Source organism: Heterostelium album, assembly GCF_000004825.1.
Source record: "Heterostelium album PN500 unplaced genomic scaffold PPL_scaffold8, whole genome shotgun sequence".
Taxonomy (NCBI): Eukaryota; Evosea; class Eumycetozoa; order Acytosteliales; family Acytosteliaceae; genus Heterostelium; species Heterostelium album.
The window spans coordinates 1,175,685-1,197,239 of NW_008805070.1; the positions used below are offsets into that span (position 1 = coordinate 1,175,685).

The 21,555-nt window shown below is 31.3% G+C and overlaps 10 protein-coding genes across 10 annotated transcripts; 5 read left to right on the forward strand and 5 right to left on the reverse strand.

Moving 5' to 3' along the window:
- Positions 1-43: 43 nt before the first annotated feature.
- PPL_08092 (uncharacterized protein) lies at positions 44-1,630 on the reverse strand (the record flags this gene model as incomplete). Its single annotated transcript, XM_020578922.1, has 4 exons — positions 44-930; positions 1,029-1,068; positions 1,236-1,355; positions 1,442-1,630. 4 exons carry the CDS (start codon positions 1,628-1,630, stop codon positions 44-46), a joined length of 1,236 nt encoding a protein of 411 aa, XP_020430761.1.
- Positions 1,631-3,286: 1,656 nt separating this feature from the next.
- On the forward strand, positions 3,287-4,607 carry PPL_08093 (ubiquitin-conjugating enzyme E2; the record flags this gene model as incomplete). The annotated part of the gene is made up of 4 exons (XM_020578923.1): positions 3,287-3,514; positions 3,597-3,681; positions 3,776-4,413; positions 4,602-4,607. The coding sequence occupies 4 exons, from the start codon at positions 3,287-3,289 to the stop codon at positions 4,605-4,607; spliced, it is 957 nt and encodes a 318-aa protein (XP_020430762.1).
- A 74-nt stretch (positions 4,608-4,681) lies between these two features.
- On the reverse strand, positions 4,682-5,173 carry PPL_08094 (uncharacterized protein; the record flags this gene model as incomplete). The annotated part of the gene is made up of 2 exons (XM_020578924.1): positions 4,682-4,821; positions 4,978-5,173. 2 exons carry the CDS (start codon positions 5,171-5,173, stop codon positions 4,682-4,684), a joined length of 336 nt encoding a protein of 111 aa, XP_020430763.1.
- A 243-nt stretch (positions 5,174-5,416) lies between these two features.
- PPL_08095 (uncharacterized protein) lies at positions 5,417-5,929 on the reverse strand (the record flags this gene model as incomplete). The annotated part of the gene is made up of 1 exon (XM_020578925.1): positions 5,417-5,929. One exon carries the CDS (start codon positions 5,927-5,929, stop codon positions 5,417-5,419), a length of 513 nt encoding a protein of 170 aa, XP_020430764.1.
- A 785-nt stretch (positions 5,930-6,714) lies between these two features.
- On the forward strand, positions 6,715-8,055 carry PPL_08096 (uncharacterized protein; the record flags this gene model as incomplete). The annotated part of the gene is made up of 2 exons (XM_020578926.1): positions 6,715-7,516; positions 7,709-8,055. The coding sequence occupies 2 exons, from the start codon at positions 6,715-6,717 to the stop codon at positions 8,053-8,055; spliced, it is 1,149 nt and encodes a 382-aa protein (XP_020430765.1).
- Positions 8,056-8,279: 224 nt separating this feature from the next.
- PPL_08097 (uncharacterized protein) lies at positions 8,280-11,774 on the forward strand (the record flags this gene model as incomplete). The annotated part of the gene is made up of 3 exons (XM_020578927.1): positions 8,280-8,468; positions 8,561-9,018; positions 9,083-11,774. The coding sequence occupies 3 exons, from the start codon at positions 8,280-8,282 to the stop codon at positions 11,772-11,774; spliced, it is 3,339 nt and encodes a 1,112-aa protein (XP_020430766.1).
- A 96-nt stretch (positions 11,775-11,870) lies between these two features.
- On the reverse strand, positions 11,871-12,396 carry PPL_08098 (uncharacterized protein; the record flags this gene model as incomplete). The annotated part of the gene is made up of 3 exons (XM_020578928.1): positions 11,871-12,108; positions 12,137-12,189; positions 12,223-12,396. The coding sequence occupies 3 exons, from the start codon at positions 12,394-12,396 to the stop codon at positions 11,871-11,873; spliced, it is 465 nt and encodes a 154-aa protein (XP_020430767.1).
- Positions 12,397-12,576: 180 nt separating this feature from the next.
- Positions 12,577-15,482, forward strand: PPL_08099 (uncharacterized protein; the record flags this gene model as incomplete). Its single annotated transcript, XM_020578929.1, has 5 exons — positions 12,577-12,699; positions 12,818-13,287; positions 13,480-14,768; positions 15,183-15,346; positions 15,456-15,482. 5 exons carry the CDS (start codon positions 12,577-12,579, stop codon positions 15,480-15,482), a joined length of 2,073 nt encoding a protein of 690 aa, XP_020430768.1.
- Positions 15,483-15,550: 68 nt separating this feature from the next.
- Positions 15,551-18,428, forward strand: PPL_08100 (uncharacterized protein; the record flags this gene model as incomplete). The annotated part of the gene is made up of 4 exons (XM_020578930.1): positions 15,551-15,676; positions 15,748-15,845; positions 15,987-16,184; positions 16,247-18,428. The coding sequence occupies 4 exons, from the start codon at positions 15,551-15,553 to the stop codon at positions 18,426-18,428; spliced, it is 2,604 nt and encodes an 867-aa protein (XP_020430769.1).
- Positions 18,429-18,493: 65 nt separating this feature from the next.
- On the reverse strand, positions 18,494-19,683 carry crlE (G-protein-coupled receptor family protein; the record flags this gene model as incomplete). Its single annotated transcript, XM_020578931.1, has 2 exons — positions 18,494-19,257; positions 19,341-19,683. The coding sequence occupies 2 exons, from the start codon at positions 19,681-19,683 to the stop codon at positions 18,494-18,496; spliced, it is 1,107 nt and encodes a 368-aa protein (XP_020430770.1).
- Between the last annotated feature and the right edge of the window lie 1,872 nt (positions 19,684-21,555).

The following is a 21,555-nucleotide window of genomic DNA, read 5'->3' on the forward strand; positions in this document are numbered from 1 at the left end:
AAATTTTATTTATTTTAATTTTCCAACGTGTTTTTGAAAAAAACTATAGTGCACGTTTCTTTGGAATTGGGAAATCTTTCTCTTGTGAATTATTCTTTCTCTTTAGGTCAAAACTTGATTCTTCATCGTCTTCGTCGTCTTCATCATCTTGGAGGTCTTCCTCTTCGCCTGGCTTGATACCTTTGCTTCTGAGTGCTTTATAATGTTCAACTAATTTGTCTTCATCTTCTTCATCGTCGTCCAGTGACTCTTCATTCTCCTCTTCCTCGTCAATGTCATCCTCTTCATCTTCATCCTCTTCTTCGTCCGACGGCACATAGTCGTCGTCGTCTTCATCATTATAGTTATTCAGTGCCTGATATGCATTGTTATTGGAAGTGCTAGTTGTGCTGGTGGTGCTGATTTTTTTGTTACTGTAGGTGGAGTGTTTGCCGCTGTTGTTCAGGCCTGTATCAGAGTCGTCTTGATCCGAGTCATCGTCAGAGTCAGAGTCGCCAAGTTCCGAGTTGGTGGTGGAAGTCGATGTCGATGTGGTGGTTGTGGTAGTGGTGGTAGTAGTCTGGACGTACTCATCGGCATCGTTGTCATCGTCATCATCATCGTCATAACCTGTGTCATCATCGTCGTCATCCTCATCGTCATCCTCTTGGTTACCACCTCCTCCGCCATTTTGCAATCTATTATGGTTGTTTGTCACTGGGATTCTCAAGCCAGAGGTATGTCCATTCTGACCTGGTTGTGCATCTGTTTCGTCTTCATCCTCATCATCGTCATCGTCATCGTCACTCGATTCCTCAGACTCTTGCTCCTGGTTGTTGTCATTCTCTTGGCCATCCTCATCGATCAAATCATCAAATTCACCATCTTCCTCATCTTCGTCATCATCTTCTTCATCATCTTCCTCTTCATCATCTGCATCAACATCAATATCTTTTCATTTACTAAAAAAAGTAAAAAAAAAAAAAAGTTAATTAACCAATTAATGTTATATTCTATTTTTTTTTTATCTTTAACATACTTATCAAAACCATCTAAACCGACCAATGAAGATAACATTGAAAATAGACTCTTTGTATAATTTGGTAACAAAGTTACAGGACATCCAAACAAATCCAAGTATTGCAGAGTCGACACATTTTTCTGAAGATTAAAAAAAAAAAAAATGTAAATTAATAAATCACGTGTGAAGTGACTATGATTGACACAGTAGTGTGTAGTGTGTGTGTGAAACATACAAGTGGAGTCAACTCTTCAAATGTCTTTATCTGATTACCACTTAGACTTAGCGATCCTAATCTTTCGAATTTACACAAAACCATTAATCCACCAGAGATTCTATTATCATTTAATTCAAGCTTGATAAATTAAAAAAAAAAAAAAAAAATTAGATATGGTCGATCGATTATGGTTAATTGTTTGGACATTTTTAAATAATTATTACTTTTTTAAGTTTAGGAAGTGTAGGTAGTGTTTCTATAGACTGTAGATTACAATTGTTCAATGAGAGAATCTCGAGCTCAGTGAAAGGTCTGAGATCACCCAATCGCTGTATTCTTCTCTGATCGAGTACCAATGTCTTGAAATCTTTTGGATCACGATCACCTATTTTATTTACAATTGCTTCATCCATTGCTTGTGTCTAATAAATATTCTATTTCTTTTTTGCTTTTTTTTGTTTTCTTTTTTATTTCTTTTCTTTTGTTTTATATTATATTTATAAATTATTAAAAGTAGACCTAAACTAAACCTATTACTAACTTTTTTTTTTTTATATTACTTATTTTTTTTTTTTTCACTCTCACTCTTTGATTTTAATTATTTTATTTTTTTCATTATTTTGTGTTGAAAATATTTTTCACTTTTGGGCGGTGATTATTTTTCCCACACTTTTTTTTAAAACAGCAAAAATAAAATAAAAAAAATTTTGAAAAAGTTAAAAAAAATAAAATCAAAGAGTAATAATAATTGTTTGTATCTGTTGTGTTGTTGATGAATCACATTGTTGTTGTAATAATAATAGTATGAGAAAAAGAAAATGCAATAATTTATATAATTTTAAATAGATAATTAAATAAACTAAATAATAAACAAACTATACAAAATATATGTAGTTAAATAGTTAGTATGGTTATGTTTTTGTTTCTTTAATAAGCAATAGGTTCATTAATTATTGTTATTATTATTATTATTATCAAGTTTTGATATCTTTCTTATTGATCTCTCTTTTAAATAATAAAATGAGAATAATAAATTTTTTTTTTTTTTTTTTTTAATCTTATAAAAACTATTACTAAAGATAGATAGATATCTAATGTGCACAATTATTTATTTATAACTCTGTGTTTCTTTGTTCATTCAAATTTTTACAAAAATTGAATTTTTAAAATTCTCTATTTTTTTGTTTTTTTTTGAATAGAGAAAAAAATTGGTGAAAAAATAAATTTAAATAAAAAATTCTAAGGTGAAATCAATCTTTGTTTTAAATCCAATTATCATGTTATTATTGTTCGGTTTCAATTGAATTGTTCACAGTAACCAACAACATACAACAACAATATTTCAGTTTAAAACACTTTTGTTATCCATTTTGTTTTGGAAAACCAACACTGGAAAGATATTATTTGTTTATCATTTTATTATTTCAAAGATGGACATATTTTTGACCAACAAAGTTTATAATTATTTGGATATATAAATAAATTATGATTTATTTATATGATTTTTTCCAAGGTCTTGAAATTCCAAACTATTAAAATAATCTGGAAAATTTTAAATTACTTTTTATGTTAGGTGCCAATTAATTGTGTCGAAAAAATTTTGATTATAACCAACTATTTTCAGTTTTTCAAAAAAAAAAACACCACCATCATCTCAATTTTTTACCCAAAAAAAACAAAAAATATCAATTAATATTTGAGGTGACGCATTATAAAACTCTTTTTATTAATAAATTAATTCATTTTTAATTCAACAATTAATAACTAGTTTGAATACATTCTTCTTTGGTCGACCAATATTCAAAAAATAAAATAAAATAAAATTAAATTAAAATAAAATAATAATTGTACAATTCATCCTTCACATATCCTACCTACCACACAAAACAAACAAAAAAAAAAACATAAAAAACAAACTATCAATATTACTAATAATAATAGTTTAGTTAGTTAAATCCTTAAAATTTAATATTTATGTTTTGGTTATTTTTGATAATATAAGATAAAAAAGATTATCAAAAGTGAAATATAATATTTATAAACACTATATCTATATTTATAAATAAAAAATGAATACAAATAATTCAGCAATTAAAAGAATTATGAGAGAGACTCAGGAGATCAAGCAAGATTCTTCTCCTGATTATACAGCATTCCCATTGGAAGATAACATATTCGAATGGCACTTTACAATCAGAGGTGCTCAAGATACAGAGTTTGAAGGTGGAATCTATCATGGTAGAATCATATTACCTCCAGACTACCCATTTAAACCACCCAACATTGTTTTATTAACTGTATGTGTTATTAATCATATCATATCATATCTATATCTTTGGCGAACTAACTAATTAACAAACTTTTATTATTATTAAACAGCCCAATGGTAGATTTGAAGCTGGTGTCAAGATTTGTTTATCGATATCAGCACATCATCCTGAGACATGGCAACCTTCTTGGAGTAGTATGTAGATGTAGACTATTATAGTAATAGCAATTATATCGAATTTCACTAACATTTACTTATTGTTACATCTTATTAGTTCGAACTGTTTTAGTTGCATTGATAGGATTCATGATCACAGAGGGAAAAGGCGCAGTTGGCGCACTTGACTATTCAGCTGCCGAGAGAAAAGCATTAGCTTTGAAATCAGTCAATTGGAGTTGTTCAAAGTGTGGAACTCACAACAAGACTGCACTGCCTGAAGTAGTAAAGAAAGAGTCTACAGTCACTATTGATAATACAACAACAACGACGACTACTACTTCAACAACAGCTACAGCAACTTCTTTAAATACAGAATCAAAAGATTCATCGTCAATAACAAACACCGCAACTGAACAGCAACAACAACAACAACAACAACAACAACAACAAGAACAAGAAAAAGAACATCAAGAAAAAGAAAAAGAACAAGAACAACAAGAACAAAAGCAAGAACAACAGAACAATGATAAAACAACAGAGGAGGAATCCACCATAATTAAAAGAAATATAAATCAACCAAATACACTTGTAGATCAATTACCACCAGCACCAACATCAAATTCATCTTCTTCGACAACAGCATCAATAAAAAATAATAGTAACAATAATAATAATATAACAAATGCAACGACAACAACAACTAATATCAATACAAGAAGAATTGAATCAATAACAAGACCATCGACTACCAATATAGATAGATTAATAGTATTTGTTTTTATATTATTAATGGCATTTTTATTTAAGAAACTATTCTATTAGATGGTTTGGTACTTAGTAATCATAATATAAATATAAATGTATAGTGTAATTTTTATAAAACTGTATAGTTCCTTCAATAAAATATAAATTAAAATAAAAAAAAACAAACAAATATAATACTATTTATTAATTAGTATTAAAAAAAAAGAAAAAAAAAGATTATCTTTGTTTAATTTTATATATATATATCTATCTATTTCTAATTGGTAATTTATTAATTTTTATACATTTTTGAACTCTTTTTCAAAGCATGTTGTATTCTTTGTTGTTCTTGATCGTCTTTCTTCTTCTTTTCTTGTATCTTGATTTCGACGATCTTTGATTTACGTTCTTCCAATTCCTTTTGTTGTTTGGCTTTCATTTGAATATCGAGTTCTGTCTTGATACGCTGTGACTCTAGTGTTTGGTCGATGCTCTGTTTAACACGATCGAGGATGTCGTCGCCGATCGATTGATTTCTCTCGTGGCTATCTATAAAGCTGTACTTGAAGAGATTCTTCATCTCCTTACCACGCTTGGCATCGTATTGATACTCTGATGTTCTATTGATTCTCTCTGTGCTGAGCAGAGTATCCAATTTACTCTTAAAGTTGAGTGACGATTGAAATAGATTGCTCTGTCTAACCAAATGCCAAATCTGTGGTCTTGTCAACGATCCTTGTAATTTCAATGTCGACAAAATAACTGAATATCCATTATAATTCATTGTTTATTCTTCTCTTCTTTTTTTATATATTTATATTATAATAAATAAGAATCTAATAAATGAATCAATCAGATATGAATATAAATAATGATTAGTTTTTTACTTTCGATTTTTTTTTTTTGTCTTTTATTCATTTTCATTTTTTTTCAATTTTTTTTTTCACACCCACACTGCAGACCACACAGAAATATTTGATTAAGTATACAATTTTTACATGTTTATTGATTAAGATTATTTATTAAATTAATCTATTTCATCGGTAGCTTTAGTAAGTTCTATTACAATTTGTGGAGATGGTTCATTTATCTGTGGGATTTGAACAAAATCAGAATTCAATTGATTGTTATTGTTGTTGTTGTTTGTGTTGTTGTTATTGTTGTTGTTGTTGCTGGTGGTGGGTGGTCTTCGGATAGGTGACATTGGAATTTCATTGCGATTGTTGTCGTTAGATCTTCTGTTGTTGAGTTGGGCATTGAGTTGGGCTATACGTTCATTTGCACTTTTGGCATGTTGTCTCTTGAGTGCAATCATGAGCAATAGCATGATTAGTATTACACCGATAACGATCAGTATGATACCTAGGGTGCTGATCGTTCTGAGGCATTGACTACATACACTCTGTCCACTGTCATCTGTTGTTGAAAATCCAACACATTTGTATGTGATGAAAGCGGAATCTTTGTAATAGCTGAACTGTGAATAATAGCCTTCTCTATAACCTTCAATACAAGTACCGGCGTTGGCAACACCAACCATCAGCAACAACAATATCACTGCCAGTTCCATTACCACTGAGCAGTGTTTTGAAAATAACTCTTTCCGTTTCAACATATAAATATATTTTTTTAATAATCAAAATTTAATTATTAAATAAACTACAAGTATCTATCCTATCTTGATTCTATTATCTATATATATTTAAATAATTATTCAAATTTATTCATCCATTGTTTTTAAATATTTATATGAATGAACAAAAAAAAATTTGGATAAAAAAAATAATGGATTATTGTTGTTTATCAATGATTGTCTTTAAAGACATGACGGTATAAAGGTTCTACCCAATTTATTCTTATTAATCACTCAAACGATACAATGGTTCTAAAAAAAGTGAGTGTTTTCTTTATTTGGTTTCTGTACGTTTTTTTTTATTTTGAAAATTTCTTGGGAATAATTATAATTGAAAATAATTAACAAATGTTTACTAAGTTATTTATTAAATTTTTGAAGTTCTATGTGATTAATTTTTTCAAGTAACACTTCTTCTTCATTATTATTAGAGATCCTAAATAATTATAATTTTATTAATACATTTAGCTATTGATTTATTAAAGAAAAAAAAGATCATAATTAATTAAAAAGGAGCATAAAAAATATTTGATTTAGAGTATTTTGTTTATTTTAAAGGGTGGCACTTTATTTATGTTTAATATAAATCGATATAGATCGATGATTTTAAAGAACCAGTGTGCTGATCAGAACATAAAAATTAATTAATTTTAAATTTTTATTGTCATTTTTATTTTTTCTTTTGAACTCAAATGTTAGTTTCTAATTTAAGAAAATCAGTTATAAAACCAATTAACATTGGAACTACTAGGAGATTATATTGTAGTAGTAGTAGTACTACAACTAAACAAAGAAGAAGTGATGGAAATACATTTGATGTTGCGATTGTAGGTGGTGGAATTGTTGGTGTTGCAACAGCAAGAGAATTGCTAATGAGAAATCCAAATTTGTCACTGGTGGTACTCGAGCAGGAGTCAGAGATAGGAATGCAGCAGAGTTCACACAACTCTGGTGTTATTCACTCCGGTATCTATTACAAGCCGGGTGCACGTGCACGCCTTTGCACTCAGGGCTGCCGACTGATGTATGAGTACTTGGAGCGCAACAAACTTCCGTATGAGCGCTGCGGTAAGCTGATTGTCGCCACCACCGAGGAGGAGATCGCCAAGCTAGAGATGATCTTTAAGCGTGGCGTTGATAACGGTGTCGAAGGCCTGGAGATGCTCGACTCTGAGGGAATCAAGCGTATTGAGCCGCATGTCAGTGGGTTGCGTGCCATCTACTCGCCCAACACTGGAATCACCGACTTTGGACTGGTCGCCAAACAACTCGGAAAAGACGTTCAATCACTGGGTGGCACGATCAAGTTGAATTTCAAAGCCGACGAATTCGACTATAATCAACAGAGCAATACAATCACTATTAAAAGTGGCAGTGGTGCAATAACAGGTGATGTAGTTGCCAAGTTTCTAATTACCTGTACCGGTTTGTATAGTGATCGTGTCGCTGTGAAATCATATGGAGCGGAGCAGCCAAAGATTGTGCCGTTCCGAGGTAGTTTCTTCAAGTTGAAAAAGGAGTACAGTCATCTGATCAAAGGAAATGTATATCCGGTGCCACCCGCTGCTTTCCCATTCTTGGGAACACATTACACCAAGCGAATCAACGGTGAGATCTGGTTGGGACCGAATGCCGTGCTGGCTACCTCTCGCCAAGGCTACAAGTACAGCGATTTCAACTTTAAAGATATCTATGAGTGGCTGATGGAGAGTGGTCTGCCAAAGTTGGCATTGAAACACTGGCGTCGTGGTGTCGATGAGTTTGTTCGCGACGTTTCGCCAGCGGCATTTCTCAAGACTCTCACGCCGTACATGCCCAGCCTCAAAGTCGATCAGATTGAGTATGCAGGCAGTGGTGTAAGAGCACAGGCTTTGGGTTCCGACGGTGAGATCGTCGAGGATTTCGTCTTTGATCAGCCACCCAACAAGCCGATTCTTCACGTAAGAAATTCACCATCACCATCTGCAACAGCTTCACTTGCCATTGCAAAGGAGATAGCCAATCTCTCTGAATCAAAAATTAAACAACTATAAAGTAAAGCAAAACAAATCAACTCTGCCGAGAAAGAAAGAAAGAAGGAGAAATCACCTTATTTTCTAAATTTAATTATTGTAATATTCACTTGATGAAAAACTTTGTGCTAATAAAAAAAAATTTATTATTTTTGACACATTGCATTCCAAAAATGGCATTTATTTATATTTATAGTACTATTTTTATTATTATAATTAAACCACTTTAAGAATATAAAATATAAATGTTAACATTTATTCATAGCGATAATAATGTTGTATATAATAATAATTATAGTACGAATAACTATATTCAAAATATAAGATGTACATATATTGATCCACTAGTTGTATTGATTAAAGATTCCGATTATTTTAAAAGATTCTATAGAGATGTTACATATCAATATGATATTGTTTATTTTATTACAAAGGTTTGTTGTTGTTGTTGTTTAACAATTAATAGAGATTATTAATAATAGTTAATTAAAACATTTATAAATGTTTGATTGATTCAAATTTATAGTTGCTTTTTGATTATGATAATCAATTGTATCAAGATGAATTGATTGCTTCAAGATTGTCTGATATAAAAAGTGGTTTAGCAAGTTTCTTTACTTATTATCAGCCACATGACGAAACAGAGTACAAAGACCTCTATCATCATAATTGTCTGTTGTTTGAAGACTGTCGATATCTCAACTATCTGAAATCATTCTGTGGTGAGACTGACTTGCGTCGTCAGTTTATGAACATCCTTTTCTACCAGAATCGCTATTACTCAAAGATGTTCTGCCAACACTACACCAATATCAATCAGTGTTTCAACATTGAATCGCTAGCCATTGAAATGATCAACAACGACACAACATCAAATCCAAGTGTATCCAACCTGATACTTGCAATGTTAAATAGTAACGCTGACATTCTCTCTAAACTCTCATTAAACAACAATAATAATAATATTAAAAATGATATCTTAAAGTATGTATAAACATAGCGTAGCATAGAAATTCAAACAAACCATTGACTAAGATTCATTTGATAGTTTTATGTATTCTAAATGTTCAGTTATAACATTTGTAGAGTTTATTAGATATTTTGGAATGCTTAAAGATTACTTTGAAGTGAATGAATACAATATCTCATTGGTGAGATCTAGTTTGAGTAGATACAACTCGGAGGATTACATGGCGAGACTGGCGCGAGATGACAGATTCCAGATGTCATTGGCAATGGCAAGTCAGTTGTTTGGTCGTTTCATATGGTCGGAGGCAGAATTGGTACAGCTTATCACATCGAGAATAGATATCGATTCACGCTACAAGTTTATCAGTGGTTTGGATGGAACTGTGTTGATGTCAGAGGAGATCGATCAGCTGATGAGCAAGAGTCTGTCGTTTAGCGATCTCGAGTCGCTTGCAGTCGTAGAGCTCTATCAATCACGATCACTCACAATCACCGATAATCTCTATACAAACATCTTGAACAAAGTACCAAGGCATCACTTGTACTCGATCTTTCAAACAAGAGTGACACCACAGTATCAACAATCGGTCATCAAGTCACTGGTATATCTCTATCACCTCAAACAAAACATCAAGTTTATCAACTTGATCTTCCAGTATCTATGTATACTAAGTTCACTGGATAAACAATTCGTAGTACAAGTATACAATAGATATAGAGATCTCTTCCAATTGTTCTTTACCAAAGATAATTGTAATATCTCGATTGTCAACAACAACAACAAACGTTCATCTGCAAAGAGAACCAGCAAATCTACTACTACTTCCACTACTAATACAAACGTTAATGCTAATGGAAATGGTAATGGAAATGGGAATGTTCAAAGCGATGAGAATAGCGATAATAATAATATGTATAGTCACAGTTCAAGTTATACATATAATGTAGATTACAAGTTGACAGATAATTTCTTTGTTCACACATTCAAAATTAGAAAAGATTACTGGAATAGTGTGGCGTCATGTCTAACGCAAGACAATGTTGCTTTTATCATGGAGAATGTATTTGCAGAGCGTTCTAGCATTTCCTCGGAATTGGTTGAGTTTATCATGGCTACCAGTTCACCAAAGGACACCATAAACTATTGTATGACGACTGTAAATGCAAGAAAGTTTGTTGTTAACGATAGTTCTGTTACCGATAACATCGAATTCCTATCACTCTACCTTGAGGAGCTATTCAAGTTAAAGTACGACGTCATCATTGCACATCCAAATCAAGACATTCTCAAGGAATTGATATTCAAGACAGCCAGACACAATCCAAGCTTCATCTCGAAAATCCAAACATTACCACTATCCAATATTATTACCTATATAGATGATTTAGAATATCTTTATAAGTTCTTTATCAACAACAACAACAATAATAATCGCAATAATAATATTTGTTGTAGTAAACAATTCAACTTTATGATTTTAAAAGATATTGTAATGTTGTTAATGTTTGATAAACATATCGATACTAAATGGAAGATGGCATTGTCAACGGTATCAAAGGAGTTTCATCAGATTTGCTCAACGGTTCTATCTAGTTATCCGGTTGCTTCTTTGGAGATAAAGAGTCGTATAGATGTTGGTCGTCCTTACTGTCTTTTCAAGATACCACCATTGCATTTGGCAATCACAGAGATACAGTTTGTACCCGATGAATATAAGCAAGTGTGTCTCAATAGTTTGCAGTCGTTGACACAGTATTTCTACAGTTGCATACATGAGGGATCGATAGTTTGGGAGTTGATAGGCGCCACAGACCTGCGAGTACTCAATATCGTGCAAACCAGCATCAACAAATCGATAGTCAACCAACAAAACTCTGGTAGAAAACTGTCGAAAACAACCAAGCAGATCATTACCACCCATAGATGCAGTGGAGTAACACAAAACTTTGACAGGGAAGGCAATTTCACTGGCCAGGTGTATCCTGTCAACTATGGCCACGGCTATGGAACCGATGACTGGACATTCGGACAAGCCAATCACTTTATGAAATCGATCGTCAATCATTATAACAACGCCAAGCTGGAGGTGGTAAAGTATGTCGGTACTCACAACCACAAGGAGGATGTTATCGACCATCGTGCAACTCACTACTTTCACTCACTGCCGATGCTCAACGTCCTCAAGCACTCTATGCCAACGCTGCACATCGATGTTAACGTACCGGATTGTGAGCTGGATTTTGAGGTGAACTCTGAAGAGCGATCGCTCATAACCAAGTTCACCAACAAATATAACCAAGCACCACTCAGATTTGGCGGACCACAACAGGAGCAGCTCCTCAGCTTGGCGCGATTCGTTCACGACTACAAGAAACCACCGAGTAACAATATCATGCAGATCCTCAACAATGCACCGAACATCAGAAAGTATACGATTGTCAACTCACTCAAAGAGGAGCATCTACAGTGCTTGCAATCCAGAGATATCTCAACGTTGGTAATCAAATTCACCTTTGATAGTTCGCAACAAAGAAAGGTGCCAAAGAAAAACATCACCCTTGCCGATATCAATAGAATCTTTGAGATTCTGGATCGACCAGAGTACCAATCCATCCAGTTGGTTAAACTAACGATTGAACTTCAATTCGGTCCTCCAAATGGCAACAAAGTTCGGAGTTCAATGATCAATCAATTCCACCTGACAAACAACATCATCAACCTTCAAACTTTTAAACCACTAGATTTTTCACTTTGTAAATTCTACAGATAAATAATTAAAATAGAAAAATATATATAAGTACAGTGGTTCAAAACCAAACGACCAATTACAATCGATTGCTTTTTTTTTATTTTTATTATTCTTTTTTTATTTTCTTTTTCTTCTCTCACTTCTATTTGGTAGTTTGGCTTGGGTGTTGGTTACTTGTCCAAAAACCTGGGGACCGGTGATTGTGTGTGATTCATCTTGTTGTTGTTCTTCAAGGTCACAGTATGGCTCCATAGCTTTCATCAATTGTGAGAATTCGCTCAGAATTTCAAGATGGAAATCTCCATCATCATCATCACTCAGTCCAGGTGCATGTCTCAGAGTTGAACTAAACATCCTATCAAAAATATTTGCAGACTAAATACAATGCATTCCAAAAGTATTTCAAAGTTTTTTTAATTTTAAAATTAGCAATCTTCTAAAAATCCTATATTTATATATATTTACTTACCTTTAGATAGAGATCATCGATATCAGTTCCATTATTAAGTAGCTGGTTAATTAGATCTAAATTTTTCGATGTATCAGTATCTATAGGTGCATTGTCATCACTTCTATCAGATGGTGAGCTAGGTGTCTTTGTTATATCTTTATGTGATCTTTTATTTTTCTTTTTGGAAACCATATTTATATTAAAAGTTACTTACAACAAATTAAATAAATCAAAAGTGAAAAATTTGATCAATCCAATCAAAATTTAATCAACAACCATTTTAAATTAAATTTTATTCTTGGTATTTTTAAATTTTTCATTAAATCGTTAAAAGAGTGGTGCGTTAGCACCCAAATTTTATTTTAATTGTAAATGAATAATTTATTTTTAAAGCAAATCGAAGCAGAGATTCAGCAAAGCAAAAGTAATGGGGTGTCTTATCATTGTTTGAACAATGATCATGAGCAAAATCAACACCTTTATTCTTTAATAAATGTATGTTACTATTACTATCATATTAATCATGATCAGAATTTAATTTTATGGTGTTAATTTGAATTTATTATTATTATTATTATTATTATTATTATTATTATTATAATCATTGTTTTAGTTGCTGTATCGATATGATGTTGAATATGAAGATAGTGAAAAGGCTCAAGTTGATAATGATATACCAAAACTAAAGGTATTATTATCAGATTTCATTGGTCAAGCAGATCTGTCAGCTGAAGACAATGAGTATTTCTACAGACACAACCGATCAATATTCAATGTTAGACTTTTAAAATACCTAAAGACAATCTGTGATGGTAATCTCTGTAACTTCTTGTTGAATCTATTATATAATAGTTGTGGTAGTAGTACTAGTAGTAATACCGTCATCAACCGAAATAGTCTAACGGAACACTATTCGATGGTGAACCAATCAATGCCAATAGAATCAATTGTAATCTCAGAGCTAATCAAAAATGGTGATTCTAAAATCAGTGACCAATCAAAGTATCCATTAATGCTTGCCATCATCACAGAGAATCCATCAAAAGTTACCGATCTATCAACACATTTACAAGATCTATTATCGTAAGTAAACATATTACTTATTATTAAAGTTATTCTTTCAAATTTAATTAATTTGCAATTATTTCTTAGATATTTAACTAGTTCTATTACTTGTCTAAAAGACTTTATTCAACCTTTTAGATTGATCAAAGATCATGTCAACGTTACTGAACAGACTATCAAAGTGGTTCAGAAATATTTTGACAACTTTAGATTGGAAAGACATAACAACGATATTTCACTGTCATTGTTATTCGAATCATTTAGTTTCCTATCGGAGCGCTATATCTTTGAGCGATCACTTACAAATGTTGATACCCAATCAATATTAAACTATTTGAATCGTTTGGATAACCAAACTTTGATTCAATTAGGTTCTCTTCTTACAGAATGCATTGTGTTCAGGAGATTAGAGACAATCTCGTTATTGTCAGTGTATCCATCAAAGTCGTTGGAAATTCCATACACTTTGGAATGTACTCTCTCTGCTGGAGCAACTGATATCAAAGAACAACTTGTTCAAAAGAGAGTAGAACCTACACTCCAACCTTTGGTTATCAAATCCTTAGCTTTACTATCTTCTCGTCGAGGAGGTGTCTTTTATAAAATGTTTTGGAGTTCACTTCTCTCTATGGATTCATTAGATTGCCAGTCGATTGTTTGCATCATCAAATCATATCTCTATGTATTCCAACACACATTCATCCCAGAGGATTATCTTCAGTTCCTCAGTAGTCGACTACCTATACAATCAGTAACACCATACATAGGGTGTAGAAATATTAGAAAACTAGAAAAGCTAACCAATTCCAGCATTATCAACTACAGTTCCATCATTATCAGCAACAACAATCGGAATAGTAATAATCTTAGTAATCTTATTATAAAGGAAATAATTAGTTTGGCTATTCATCATAAATATTCAACATCGAAATGGATAGTAGAGTTATCAACTGTTTCAAAGTTAATGCACTCTTGGTGTTCATCGATTCTATCAAGTAGCCCGATTCCTTCCATCCATATATTAAGTGAAATCAACATAGGAAAAACATATTGTCTATTCAAGAATGCACCACTCCACCTCAGAAACACAGAGTTTGTCTTCATCCCAGAGAAGTACAAACAAGCCTGTCTTGTTGCACTCGAATCTCTAACTCAGTTGTATTGTATCTGGGACGAAGAACATGTTGTAGAATCAATTTTTATCGAAGCAAAGAACCTTAGAAATATTCGATTTAGGGAAACAGATTACATTGGAACTAATAATAAAGATGATAATGATGATGATAATGATGATGAAGAAGATGATAAATTAGTTACGTGCATTGGAATGTTTTCCTATTTCGACAGAGAAGGTAATTTCTGTGAAGAGCAACAGTATGACGAGTCTTACAGCTTTAGTTATGAGATAAGATATAAAGCACCTCATTTCATGAAGCAATTCATCCGACATTATGACAACGATAGATTGGAATCTATAGTTTACGATGGTGATGGTTTTGGTAAATATTATACTACCTACAAGAACTTGACACACTATTACCATTCTCTTTCGCTACTGGACAGTCTCAAACAATCTAAGCCAAAATTACATATTGAAGTGAAGGTGCCAGAGCACAACTATTCGGATATCAGTTTTGAAGTGTCACCCAGTCAACAGGATCTTATCTATCGAATGGAGCTTGGAAATTGTTTTACAAATCTATTTGCGTTGTCCCCGATGACCAACCTCAGGAAACTGTCACTTCAAGATTCCACAGCCAAACCTCATCTCTCGGCTATTATCGATCTTTCGCCAAAGCTGGAAACCGTTTCACTTATCAATTGCTTTGACATAGAGCCGGTGTTGGCAAACAAACGATTTTCAAAACTATCAGTAAAGTTTGTAGTTTACTCAGTGAAATTTGACAAAATAGAGATACAAGCAAAGAAGTTGCTCGAAACACTGGAACAACAAGAGTTCAAATCGATCAAATCATTAAAATTGAAAATCATCTCCGCTGAAATCGAAATACCAATGGTAAACCATGATCAACTCACAAACAACATTATTAATCTTTATAGTTTTAAACCAAATGATGCAAGTTTTATAAATTTTTATAGACTTTTAATAAAAATTCCATTTTTAAAAAAAAAAATAGGGGTAAATATGATTGGTGTAGTGTTATTTTTTTACTTTTTTTTTTAAGGACAAAGGATCGATCATTTTTGAATAAAAAAAAGCAAATTGTTGATCATAAGATAATTCATTGATTCAAAACTAAATTAGAACTATGATCAAACAATGACACTAACTAACATTGAATTCCCAATTATCAAACTAAAACAAATTATTCCTACATACTTTAAAATCAATGACCAAGATTTTATCAAATGCAATGATTTTCATTTAATCTCTAAAGTATTAGAGGTATGTATTACTTGATAGAATATTAGATCTAAAAGAGAATACAAGTCTATTTAACAATTAAATTTTAATAGTTAATGATCAACCTTGATCCAGAGGTTAATTCGCCTATCGATACCGATAATCTCTTTGAGGTAAAACAATGTATTTCATCATTCTTCAAACGTTTCAAGTATACTAGAATTGTTGTAAAGACCATCTCCAATGCGCTCCACTCATCACTTTTTACAAATCCAGATATCACCAAATATCTGTTTTCGTTTTGTGAACATGATGACATTCTATATTTGTACTCCAACATATTTTTATCGAGTCTCAAACACAAAACTCAACTCAGCATTGAGGATTATCAAAGATATTCATTCTTAAACAAATCATTACCAATGAGCGATTTCTTTTCAGAGTGTACCAAAAATTGGGCATTTGAAGTAAAGATGCAAGTACTGGTACTCATTCTCCATGATCAATCAAATACTGAAAGTAAAAGCACCAACTATATAAATTTATATTTGTAAGTTTATTAAATATATTAATTATCAATAAGTACTAATTTAAAGATCATTTTTCCAATAGATACATCTCTAAAAAGTTTAATCTCGATTGTTTATTAAGATTCTTTATATTATTGGTAAAGAATGATTTGTTACAAAGCTCTTGTACTATAGGTGAATCAATTTCAAATAATCCATTCATCAACCAACTTTTTACTTCTGAACAGTTGGATTTGGTCATTGATTCTTTGATAAAAATGGATTCGAATTTTAGTTTGGCTGATGATCCTTCCAATACAGAACTATCTACATCAGAGTTTGGAGAGATTTTAATTAACTCAATCTCCAAAAATGAAACTTTGGAACAACTTACACTCATAAGTATATATAGACAACATGCAATTCCTATTCCCTCAAATCTCTACAATCATTTTTTAGAATTGATTCCAATCATAGGCGACATTAAAGTCGGGCTATCAATTCAACCAAACTATCAATCGATAGTTCACTCATTGGTTTATCTTTTTCGAGTAGAAAAGAACCCAACTCTATTAAAGATAGTCTTTTATTCTCTTTTAAAGTTAGAGTCATTGTCCAATGATTTTTGCTTTGAAGTATTAGAGTCACTTGGTGGTACTGGTTATGTTCTTAATACACTCGAACCATTCAGTCTTGAATTTGAACAACTTATTTTGTCAAATGAGAAAGTAATGTCAGATCTTATTCGTCATAAACTACCATTCCTCATATCGAGTTCTACATTACTCTTTAAAGAAAAACAACAAATGGATGTTGTCTTTTCTGCAATCAAAAAGGGATTAGAGAAGTTCGACTTTAAGATTATCGAATTCCTTCTTCGACTTCATGTTTCAAGTACCGACCTTTTGGACATTCTACGTTTTATTGTTCCAAAAATTTCAATGTTATACATTTATGAATCAATGGAATTTCTCTTGGAAATTGAAAGTATCGAAAATGTTTCCATTTTCATCGAACTCTTTTTCTATAATTTTCTACTTGTTATTATTAGGAGTAATCTATTCCTTTCTTTGGGATTTAAATTATTTGAAAAGATTCAAAATCACAATCCAAATATAATCCCTAAACTATTCAAATTCCCTTACCCCACTGGTTTAATCGATTTTGTTAGATATCATTATTCTTTTTCGTATATCAACCGATTTTTGCCAGAGAATCAGATTACTTGCTGCACAACACCATTACCAAATTTAAGCACCCTGATTTGGAAACAAATCATCACACCATTGTTATTTGACAAGTATCTTGATACAAAATGGAAAGTCGATCTCTCAAGAGTTTCCAAACAATTCCACAATTGTTGTTCTATTATTTTTTCTCATATTGCCAATCCAACCATTAGAATTTCAAGTAAAATCAATGATATTGGTTCAACTTTTTGTTTATTCAAGAGAACACCTCTTCACTTGGCTGGCTCTGAAATCGAATATATTCCAGATTCTCACCTATCTGATTGTCTAGACAATCTCGAATCTTTCACTTTTAATTCGGGAACATTAAAAACTAATGACTTCCCAAAAAATTTGAAATCTATAACTTTTGTGTTCAAATATATTAGTGAATTAGAGAGTTATATAAACAACAGATCAAATTTAAGTCGATTGGAATCATTTAAATTCAAATCAATCAACAAGAGCACTACTGAACATAGTATTTTTATGTCACAACTCGTTCAGCTTCGAAATTCATATCCTAATTTGAAGATCTCTACAACATTTGAACATTCAAAATTCACCAATGTATCGATCGACCAACTTTCCTTGATAACCAAATACAGATATGAAATGTACTACAATAATATACCTCTACAATTGTCAAACTTGAGAAAGTTGGTCTTACCAGACAAATACAGAGCTCGACTTAGTGAAGGTGATCAATTATGGAACATTTTGCAAACATCACCTTACTTGACTTCGATTACACTGAACAACACCTGTGAACTTCCCTTCCTTTTTCAATTTGCTAAGCTTAATCCCAACTTTTCGGAATTGAAGATCAGATTCTTTGAATTCACCTTAGATTATCCTGTTGACATTAATGCTATATTCAAAACATTGAGTCATCCATTGCTAAAACAAATTACTCATGTTAGAATCATTAATATCACAAAAGTTAGAGGCAAAATAACTAAAATACAAAACATTAACAATAGTACAATTAATTTTAGACAATTTCAACCAAATGCAAACTTTAGTAGATTCTATAGATCTGCTCTTCCAAATTAAATATTAAATACAAATAAAAAAAGACATTATTAAAATGATGGTTTTAAGCTAACAATTTATACAAATTAATTGATTGTCGTACTATCATTGTTGAAAATAAAGATATCTCCACCGCTCGCACTTCTATGTATATCTGAATACTCCTCGTAATAGGTTTCGTAGTTGAATGAAGGTTGCTCGGGATTGTACTCGTCAATGTAGTGATTGTTTGGGTCGACCCAATAGTTCCATCGGTTTCTCATGGATTCTTTCATCTTGATCCAGAGATCTTCGTGTAGACCGTAGATTAGTGAGTTTAGGAATCCTTGAAGCGGTGTGAATATGTATGACATGCGAAGGAAGAATGTCATCGTTGGGCTGTCGTGCCAACCAAGCGGATTGACGATGATAAGCACCACGACAACCAGTGACCAGAGCCAGCAGAATGCAAACGATATCAAGAAAAGCAGTGATGTTCTAACGATTTTTGGTGTTCCTACAATCTTTACGAATTCGTTGAACGACGATGAAACAATGCTGCTCGCACTACTAGTCTTTGCGATGCCTGCAATGCTCGTATCCTTCAGAGAGTGTGCTTTGTAATGACTGTAATCTTTCTTGAGTTTTCGAGTGACGATTACACAAACCACCACATTGTAGAGCAGTGCCACCAGAAGCGGAATAAAGAACAAAAGATGTGGATACAATGAATCAAAACGACTACAATCGGCATGTCGTAGTGATCGAGTTAGGAATAAGCTGAATATCAAGAGGAAAGGTATACCCCATGCAACCATATGATAGAATTTATAATATACAGATTCAACATTCATATTATTATATGCAATTACTAATTAATTTACAAAAAGGTACCTAGTTAGTTATTTTCAAAATAAAGAACGGCGATTTAGTTGTTACATTATTTATTCTTACCTTGAAGTAATGTATGAGCAATTGCTACACTCCAAAAGAACGAGGATATAAAGAAATAGTGAAGTAGTGTATCGGGCACACTACATATGAAAGGAAGTGCTTCTCGTACGATCTCTGAGTACGATCTACTGATATGCGTGCTGATTAAGAATATAAGTGAAATTACGAGATCATTGAGCGTTAGAATGAAAACCAACTTTAGATTGAACTCTCTAAGCTCTTTGAAATAGATATAACTAAATATAATAAAACAACAGCCGACCAGAGTGAAACTAGACGACACTGTAACAAATATAGTATCTAGAGTATCACCTTCATTTGGAATAAAAGGTAATGATGACATCTATATGTAAATATAATATATATAATTAAAGATTTTCTCTCTAAAAAAAATTTTATTTCCAAATCTATTTATTATTATTTCAAGACATAAATATATGTATATATATATATAATTTTAATTAATTATTTATTATGATAATTTATATTATATAAATAAATATATTTAATAAAATCTTATCTAGATTTTATTAATTAAATAAAATAAAAATTAAATAATAATAATAATAATAGTGTTGATGTTCGTTTTGATTTGGATATTTATTTAATTGGTTGATTGATTATTATTTGATTTGCTGACAATCAAAAAAAGATATATTTATATCATTAGGGCGGGTTATGTATCTGATTAATTAAAATACACAATAACATTAACTGAATTAAGTTGATTTATTTATTTTATTTTTGAATTATTTTTTTTTCAATTTATTTTTTAATTAAAAAGGGGGTAAACAACATGTTTTTTGAAAAAAAATTATAATGTTCGACTGTTTTTTTCATTTTTTTTAGTTGTTTTTTGCTGTTTTCTTTCGGTGTAGTTGATTTTATTAATAGTCGGAAAATGATGATCAGCCTGGGCACTAATTCACTTTATTTTTTAGGGTGAGATTACAACAGCTCATTGATACTCATTGTTTTTTTCTTACACCAATCACACCATCATTATAACATCATCATTTATTCTTGTTTCTATCTATTTTAACTCTATTAATATATGATGTATCATAGGTCAATGATTCTTTATTTGTTTTTGAAAATCAACTTATCAATAAAAATATTATTAAAATTAATATATAAGGCAGTAAATTATAATTACTATTCCGTTAGAATGATTAGTTAACTAATCAATGAAACGGTTGACAATTACATACTAAAATTATAAGAAAAAGAAGAATCAGAAACAAACATAAATAACTAGTTACTTCTTGCTTTTCAAATAATTTTGGATCATTTGTTTCTCAATATTATTTATTACTGACGTTTTACTACTAATAATGGTCATTTTCATTGGTTACACATCAATAATTATTTATATAGTATATTTAAAGTGTTCTGTAGTGTTGTGGTGAAAGATAGGTTTTTTTTTTTTTTTTAAATCAATAGCGAAAATAAAGAGGTAGATACTTAATTCTATCATCTCGAAGAATACAACAACACACATACAACAATATTCTGGCTTGGTGTGAACATACACCAAACAAATTCAACACACACCAACACAATATATATTGATTTTGTAGACAACCCCAATTCACCACACACTTTCTTTTAAATCGAATTATCTCTTAAAACTGTGGTTTGATTGTAGAATCCTAACAATGAATGAATGAATGAATGAAACACACTCTAAAATTTAACACACCCACCCAAACAATTAAGTATATATTTAAATTTGGTTTATCTATTTCAAGACAGAGACAGACCAAACAACCACACTCACACACAACCCCTACAACTAACTTTTAAATATTATGTTTTTTAAAAATAAACATATACATTTACCGTTATAAAATTGTTTTGTTTTTTTTTTCATTGATAAGATAAATGATAACAAAATCAACAACAGCAGGATTAAACAGATAGATAGAATTTTGATTTTAGTTTGTTTGGTCGTTTGTTTGGCACTTTACTCTTTTCTTTTCTTGTTTTTTTTTTTTAATTTTTAAAAATATTTATACATTTCTTTTTAATTTATCAATTAGTATAACTATAATTTCCAAGTTTAGTTTCTACCTTCTATTGAAAAAAAACAACAACAAAAACAACAAAACAACAACATAAGAGTATATAATAATATTAAGAGAGGGAGTAGAGTATAATACTATTTGAACCAACAACAACAATAATATTAGAAATATTATAAAAGGTAAATTAT